Below are 8,720 nucleotides of genomic sequence, written 5' to 3' on the forward strand. Positions count from 1 at the left end.
ACAACAACAACATTTTGCTTTAGAAATTAATTGAAATCATCATCATGATTGCTTAAAGTGACACTCTTATTCAAATTCAATATATACCGTACACATGTATAACAAACATACATTTTGAGTAATAAACCTTTAACTTCTTACTAAAAAATGCATTTATTCAAAATATTAATTACTGATAACACGATTGTAACTGTGTATTTAAAAGCTGAACACCTTAAACTATTAAATGATTGGTGAGTGCTAAAAGATTTACAGTAATCTACCTTTTCTACCTTATAAATACCGTGTTGTCTGCACCTTTATTTCAAATTAAACTGGGTATCCTTCTTAAGAAACATTGTTTTCAACATTTATTCATCGTTTGTATACTAAAACATTTGTATTTATTTCGATAAATCTTATTTGAGAGTAAGAGTACATCTTTAAAGTTCACTCGTTAAACAAACAAGAATATCGGATTCAACCAGATTTTCACACCCTGTTTCGAAATACTGTTCAATTCCACACATAAACGTTGTAAGGGTGGGGTCTGAGGTAAGGGAGCCATAAGGAGTGTGTGGGGGGGGGGGGTTCGTCGGGGAGCAAGATGGAGGGAGGGTCGATGTTGAATTCATGAATTTGACTATGAATTCCAATATAAACATATAATGAAAAGTATAGTTTAGTTTGAAAACTCAAGAAGTTCTTATAAATAGTTAAGAACTTTTAACATTGCACCATGTGCGATGTTGAATTCGTGAATTCTATAAAAAAAATGACTTCATATAAAAGATAAACTTAACAGTAGTGAAGATTAGAACACTTACTTCTTCTAACTTCTGGGAGAAACAATTATGAATCACCGGCTTCGTTTTTCTCGTGCAAACCGCTTTCGGAAAGCTTCGTTGTATAATGGTCGAGGTGTTCCGATTGTCTCAGTTCTATTATTGTCTTTCGAGAGTTATTTGCTGCTTTTTGAATACAGTGTGTGTGTTTTTATCTTTCAGGCGGCCCACAGTCCCGAGTGATTGCGGTGTTTTTTTCCGCTCATTTTCGCTGATAGCGGGGAATGGGCCTTACCTAGGTATCCCGTGATGCGGGGGCATTTGGCGTGGATTTTACCAGCAGTTCGTCCCCGCAGGACGGGAATTTTACCCGGGATTGGCTGAATCGAAAGTCAATTATCATCTATTAATTAAAACAAACAAACTTCCGATTCATTTAATAAGTGTCATTGATAACGAATAAAAAAAACCATAATGGCAGGACGAAAATCTTTATAAATATCCATACATGAAGATTTATATGATATAATGCAGAATGATGTGAACACCCCGCGATAGGATTGGGATGATGGAAGATGCAAGCGATCGTGGAAGATGCATTTTGTCCAACCTTATGCACTAGTCAATTGTAACCACGGCCCCCGGAGGTATACCGGGGATAGCGGGTGAAACGGGCCGTGTTTTACAAGGTGGCCCTGCAGTGCCGGGTGAATGCGGTGGTTTTGTCTTCGCGCCAAAAAATAGCGGGGAATGGGCTTTACCTAGGTTTCCTGGAAGGCGGGGGCATTTATCGGGTTTTTTACTGGCAGTCCGTTCCCGCAGCGCGGGGATTTTACCCGGGCTTGGCTGGACCGATCGTCCTCGCTATTCCCCGGACCTGAGGGGCGTGGTTACAATTGAATGGTGCATTAGTTAAACAAAATAGTGTTGAAATGTATTTAGTTTATTTTTACAGACGGATATACTTTTATCTTTGCCCCTGGGCAAGATATGGATTTGCAGTATGACCTATTATTTGGATCTGGGGTTAGAGAAAAGAAATTTTACTGACGTGTTTGGCCTGGCCTCCTTTGAGAACACAAGTACTTAAAAACTAAATTTGCCATTCTAAAGTTGACTTTGTTGAGCAGTCGCAGAGCAGCGCCAATGACATTTCAGAAACGATCAGTACCATGGGCAATGAAGTGGATGAACAAGATGAAAGGATCCTGTCGTTTACATAACAATACCATCGATCTAAAAGCAAAAGAGCGCAAGCGGAACTTGATAATTTATGGCATTTAAAAACCGCAAAATTGAAAGCGATTTCTGTGGATATGTAAGAGTTCATTCTGGCAATCTACAGAAAATGGAGCGACTGGGCAGCGAGGCTGCAGGCCGGGAAAGCTCGCACCCTAGCTTTTCCGTAGATCGTCCATATGAATTTTTAACTTGTTTGGTGTTCGCACTTATTTTACCCACTAGCCCCGCCCTTTGTGTGGTCACGTGTTATATTTGCGCGTAAGTTAAACCGCCCAGGCGTTAGTTTCATCAAATGAGTGTCGGGCAATGGTAAATTGTCGCGACTTTTTGAATTTGTTATAAAAACAAAATAAATTTGATTCATGTTTGTACGAAAATGGAAAAGCACCGAAAACATGGACGTTTATTAAATTGTTCGTTTAAAAATCAACAAATTGTTGATAATTAGACTATAAGAATAACCTAGGTTTGTTTGCATAGTACAGAACTTTACTGGGATGACCTCGTTTTTTTCATTATGTATGATTGTTATTCATGTCGGAAAATAGCTCATTGAGCTAATGTTTCTTGTTAACATATACCCGACTGTAAATAAAGATTCTTGTATCTTGTATCTTGTGTCATTATGATAAAAAAAGGTTGCACAGTTTGATGCTGATTTGTTTAATTGTTTTGATATTATGAATTGGATTCAAAAGAAAGAATCGTAAATAAGTTTGTATTTAAATGCTCATGACGTAAGCTTGAACAGGTTATATTATATATTTGATATAAACATATTGACTTATCTAATTATGTGAATCGACTCCTTTCTCATGATCGAAAAACAATCTTACATAAAATATGTATTCAGCAATAAATATTGACAAGATTGGGCACATACATGCATATGGAGATATATTATAAGTAACGAGGTAAGTAGGTGACCCGATATGGGATATATACCTGTTTACATGTTTAAATGTTTCATTTATTAATCGGAATCGGAAAATAGACACCATTTTGGAAGGATATAAATTTTGTGACCCTATATGGAAAAATATGGGGTCACCGTGTGACCAGTCCTGGACCAATGGCGTTGCGTCATTTATGTTTGAGGCGCAATATGCTACGCTACGGGGTTTGTGTCATATTCAAAATTATGTTTGTCTATATTATAATATTGCTTTAATTGCATGCCTAGTATGTATTAAAATGTTCAAATCGTTGGTCATATTGATCAATTTTGATCAAATACGTTTTTAAGTTTTAGAAATAACATTAAAATCACATTTCAAGATAAGGGCCATATGCATCCTTGTAAGAAAAAAAAAACGATTTGAAAAAAAACTTATCATGAAAAACCACGCTGTTTTTGAAGACGATTTAAGTAACACTAAATATACAGTTTACGAAAAGAAGTTTAGTACAATACAATCATGTACCAATATGTTAGCATAGCCGCCGATGATCATGTTTGATCACAGAACGACAAAAATAGTTCCAAAACTTAATTCCATTAAATTCAATTTTATAAAAGTATATGCCATTATTTTCTGGTTTTAATTACTATAAAGTAATGTGTATTTAATAGAAGATCAAATATATGGCTTCGAGTATCATATGAACGAATCGTTGCAAAATTTTTATTCAATAGATTTATTGCATGGAAACAATTAAGAAAACATTTAAAATCATTCGAACACAACAAGTACATCATAATATATACAACAGAGTTGAGCCACAAGTATAAACAACGTTATAAATTGGCCCTCTCTGATTGGTCAGATTATTTAAAGTCTTCGGAAAGAAATTAAAATATGTAACCAAGGTGACATGCGCAGTCTGGTCGGCCTCAAATAAATATTTCAGCAAGCCTTGGCGCAGGCAAACCTTAAAACTCTATAAGACCACAACCACCCAGGACCACCTATACAAATGCCCTTCGTTTAAACTAAATTGACTTTTCCGCATGCAACAATTTTGAGTAATTATATACAACTTATAAATTGAAACACTTTAATGGGATGTTAATATTTTTTCAAGAAACACGTCTGCCCTCACGATTACATTCAATCATACACACATAATAGGAGTGGGTTGCAATAACTGCCAATATTTAAATATTTATATACAATGAATAGCTCAAAAACCGTTTGCCAATGTTCATGTGATTTATATTTGCTATTATTTCCCGCATTGAAGGACTTTACTTGGAATAACAATATTTCCTTAAACTTAGCGAAATTATATAGCGTTAAAAGTGTTCAGAATTTTTGTTTATTATATCAATTATATGTCAAAAGAGCAAAAATGTTTCGCCCTTTGTTACTCCTGCTTTTTAAAAATATGGAAATTTGCAATCGTAACAACTCGGCCATCTCCGGCAAGCTTCGCCATATCTTGATACTAGCCGAGGAGTTCCGATTGGGAAATTTGTTTTTAGTTCGGTCGCTCGCTTCATTTTTATCAGCCAAAATCCGAAGGACGAAAAATAAATTGGTGTAGCCTTCAAGCTTACTTTTGCAAAATGTCAACGATACTCTTTGTGATTTAACTTCTATTGATCTAATCGTACACAATTACACCAAAGCATTCTTGATATGTTAAACAAATTTATATTTAAGCTTTTTATGTTTTTACAAAAAAAATCCCATAAAGAAATATTATTCTACTTAGCATGTACGCTCGACTCAAAGTGTTTAGCCAATGCTAAACAGAACCTTTTTAAGGAAAATCTGAGAAAAGCATGTCTTTATGAGAAAAGAAAAAAAAGAAAGGTTAGTATTGAATCGAAACGAAATACTTAGTATTTGGTGTATGATATTCTAGGTAGAAGAACTTGGACATATGATATGTGCATGTTTACCTATATATTATAATAGGGTCTCTACATTTTGAAAGTTGCATAATTACAATTGAGTGTATGGCTTTAAGCATGCTTAAACGGTATTTATTATTCAACTCTAATTTAATCATATATGTGGGCCCGAGCTCGGATAAAGGTTTTTTTTTCAGAAAAATTGCATGCTTTGAATCATGTTTCGAGTGCAAACTTTGTATTAGATTGTCTCCAATGAGCTCGTGTTTCACTGACAGCTCCAATGCGGAAATCCCATTATTTGTTGCTATTTTGATCCGGGTCTTTACCATGTACGTCTAAACAGGGTTTATATTTGAATATTTGACTACTGGGCTTGTCCCTAGAGTTACCATTGTGTATATTTTTTTTATAGTTTTCAGTATAGTTGGCTTTCTTTATAACAAATCAACGCAGTATTTTGAAATAAAACATATAAGGGTATCATATAGGTTCCATCATAGGTAGATCGAGTTTGACGATGGCGTTATTTATATCGCCTTGTAGAGGGTAAGATTATGCGCCGCGCCTCATTTTCTGTAGATCGCCAAAATTTACCATGAAAGCAAATCGTTTGCTTACAAAACAACAACAATCGATCCCATCGAAAGTTACGGGTTTAAATTGCATTGGTGATAAAGACGAAACGGGTAGAAAACAAGTGTTCTTGATAAGATGTATTGATAAGCATTTTACGAACTACTAGTATTTGGTCGAAGACAGCAACTTGTCGTTTTCACAGTAATGCTATTTTATATGACCTATTTCATTCACCAACAATATTTTCACGTACGAGTCAATTTCATTCCCGCGATAGAGTTACAATATAAACAGGACATGGACAGTGTGATTGACGTCATCTCAGACCACAAAATAGTGAAAATACCCATTGCTGATGCAATAAAATATTATTAAATATAAAGAACAAATACTATATTAACATAGTCATGCAAAAAATGTACTTAAACAACAAACCACAGCTTTGTTTTTCCGTATCATGGGCGTTTTGTTATATTTGTGGAAAGGGGTCGGGGATGCCAACATACAAAGTTCGAAAAAAGGAACAACGACATGCTGTTTCAATTTATTAAACTTACTAATACTAATAATTCCCTTTTGTATACCAAATAGTTTGCAAAAGCGATAACAAGTCTACTCGGGCTATAACATGTAATACACCATCAACGAACATTGTAATACCATCAACGAACATTGTAATACCATCAACGAACATTGTGATACCATCAACGAACATTGTAATACCACCAACGAACATTGTGATACCATTAACGAACATGGTAATACCATCAACGAACATTGTGATACCATCAACGAACATTGTGATACCATCAACGAACATTGTAATACCATCAACGAACATTGTGATACCATCAACGAACATTGTAATACCATCAACGAACATTGTAATACCATCAACGAACATTGCGATACCATCAACGAACATTGTGATACCATCAACGAACATTGTAATACCATCAACGAACATTGTGATACCATCAACGAACATTGTAATACCATCAACGAACATTGTGATACCATCAACGAACATTGTGATACCATCAACGAACATTGTGATACCATCAACGAACATTGTGATACCATCAACGAGCATTGTGATACCACCAACGAACATTGTGATACCATCAACGAACATTGTGATACCATCAACGAACATTGTGATACCATCAACGAACATTGTGATACCATCAACGAACATTGTGATACCATCAACGAACATTGTAATACCATCAACGAACATTGTGATACCATCAACGAACATTGTAATACCATCAACGAACATTGTGATACCATCAACGAACATTGTGATACCATCAACGAACATTGTGATACCATCAACGAACATTGTAATATATTAGTCACAGTCACGATCTTCATGATATTAGTACACATACCTATAACAGGTTATCTCATAAGCTGACGCGCAACATAGTTAGTTTTAATATTTTAATGTAACTTGTGTTCAAAATATTCAAAATTAATTAGACAATATTGGTTGAAAGTGGTAAAAATTACATAAATTTAAAGATACATATCGCATATTTATATCCGCGTAAATCAGAATAAAAAATAACTGCATGTATGATATAAACAAAAAAAGTCTTTACAACCAGTTTACGAGGTATCGGGAAAATCATATGTCACTTTCCTTCGATTGTCAAAAATTCCATTTAATTTTTCTCTATTTTCCTCTTTCGCTAAATATTCTTGCGCAATATTTGACCACTCCTGCATTGTCTTCTCAACAAAATCCTGATCACTTTCATGATACCGTTGAAGATATCGCCTTGGCATTTCAAATAACTTTTGCAACGAAATTACAGGGTCGTCCTTCAGGAACCTTTCACCGCGGGATGCCAGCATGTCCAATATACTTTCAAGAAGGTAGCACAAACCATCCTCCGAGTCCAGTTCTCGAATTGGTTTCGTTTTCTCTCTCACCCCCGTCTGCGTATCCTCGGGATAGAAATATTCGGGATGGTGTGGGTTGTGAGCATAGTGGTTGTACAAAGTATTTTTCCATTCCACTTTTTCATCATCTAAAGTAAGTTCTCGGAAGTCCAAATTTCCATCTTGGAACATGATAGCATAACCAAGCACTTCTTTGTGTGTATATTTGCTGAAATCGTGTTTGTTAACAAGGGATTCCACGTTTTCTGGAAACTGGATTCCTATTTCTAAACATAGCTTGTAAACTTTTCGGAGCCAAATTCTGTGAGTTGCAACGATTCGAAAATGGCAAAGAACTTTCAACTCAATTAATTTTCTATATGTATACTTGACCTCTTCAACTTGGTCGTTAATGTCCCCATGTATTCCTTCACTGTTTAATTTGTTGACTTTTAAGAAAGCATCTTTCTCCCATTGCCGAAGATCTGCAGGAGGTTTATCAGGAAGTTTGTTCTGTACCCAGTCTTCAAGAAGGAAAAAGAGTGCACTACAAAACACATCGTACGGTACTCCTAGTATCGGAACAGATGTTCGAGGCCGCTCCTCAACCCCTTCCCTTGGGGTAGTAAGGTCCTAAAGATACAAAATATTTAACCAATAAATAATATGTATTTTACTACTAGTCGGTCCATACAATGAATTAGAAGGAAGGCGTCGAGCTAGAATGTGAAATAGTATAATTGAATTATCATATTTGGAACGGATTATATAATACAATCCACAAAATTAATGTTACACACAATTAGCAGAATGTCTTTGGCCCTCCTTTAAATGGACGATATTTTTGGCATTATAGTATTTTATTATGTCTAATAGATATTTGAAGTCCCTATTTATCACGGATATATAAACCTTTTATATTAACAATTGTTGTTCATGCTGCGTTTTCTTTGCTTTGATCTATATACAACTAATGCATATACATGTGCATGTATACTAAGCATTCCAAGATGAATATTGCAACAATTTCGACATATAAATATTGTAGTTACCGCATGTTTCAGTTCCTTAGGGTGAAATTCACTGTGTCCTTTCCTGAAACCCTCGCCCGCGCTCATATCTGCAGAAAACGCAAGACCGATGTGGTTGCAATTCTCTAAAAATAGCACAAAAATTTCCAATGGGGATCACACTAAAATAAACGCCAGTTCCAAAATGCTGTTCCATCGACATCAATATGCAGTTTATTTGGGACGAATACAACCATTTATAAATCCCAGAGTATACATGCGATAGTTGTACTGTCATTTTAAAACCATCCTTGTGTCTGTCCTAATATAAAGCTTATTCACTCATAAACAATGAATGAATAACTCAAATAGCCAATAAACTCCGTTTGGCCTGCGGAGACTTCGTTGGAATTTCCAAGTTTGATACTGAATCAA

The 8,720-nt window shown here is 35.3% G+C and overlaps 1 protein-coding gene across 1 annotated transcript; it reads right to left on the reverse strand.

Annotated features, from left to right (window-relative positions):
- Positions 1-5,917: 5,917 nt before the first annotated feature.
- Positions 5,918-8,523, reverse strand: LOC128208784 (uncharacterized). The gene is made up of 2 exons (XM_052912384.1): positions 8,328-8,523; positions 5,918-7,908 (listed from the first exon to the last, which is right to left on the reverse strand). Exons 1-2 carry the CDS (start codon positions 8,391-8,393, stop codon positions 7,000-7,002), a joined length of 975 nt encoding a protein of 324 aa, XP_052768344.1. The 5' UTR covers positions 8,394-8,523; the 3' UTR covers positions 5,918-6,999.
- Between the last annotated feature and the right edge of the window lie 197 nt (positions 8,524-8,720).

This window comes from Mya arenaria, chromosome 11 (assembly GCF_026914265.1).
Source record: "Mya arenaria isolate MELC-2E11 chromosome 11, ASM2691426v1".
Lineage (NCBI taxonomy): Eukaryota > Metazoa > Mollusca > Bivalvia > Myida > Myidae > Mya > Mya arenaria.

Excerpts from the sequence above, each read along its gene's own strand:
- LOC128208784 (XM_052912384.1), bottom strand. The coding sequence starts at position 8,393 with ATGAGCGCGGGCGAGGGTTTCAGGAAAGGACACAGTGAATTTCACCCT. Across the intron at positions 7,909-8,327 it reads CTAAGGAACTGAAACATGCG|GACCTTACTACCCCAAGGGA; the intron begins GTAACTACAATA and ends TTGTATCTTTAG.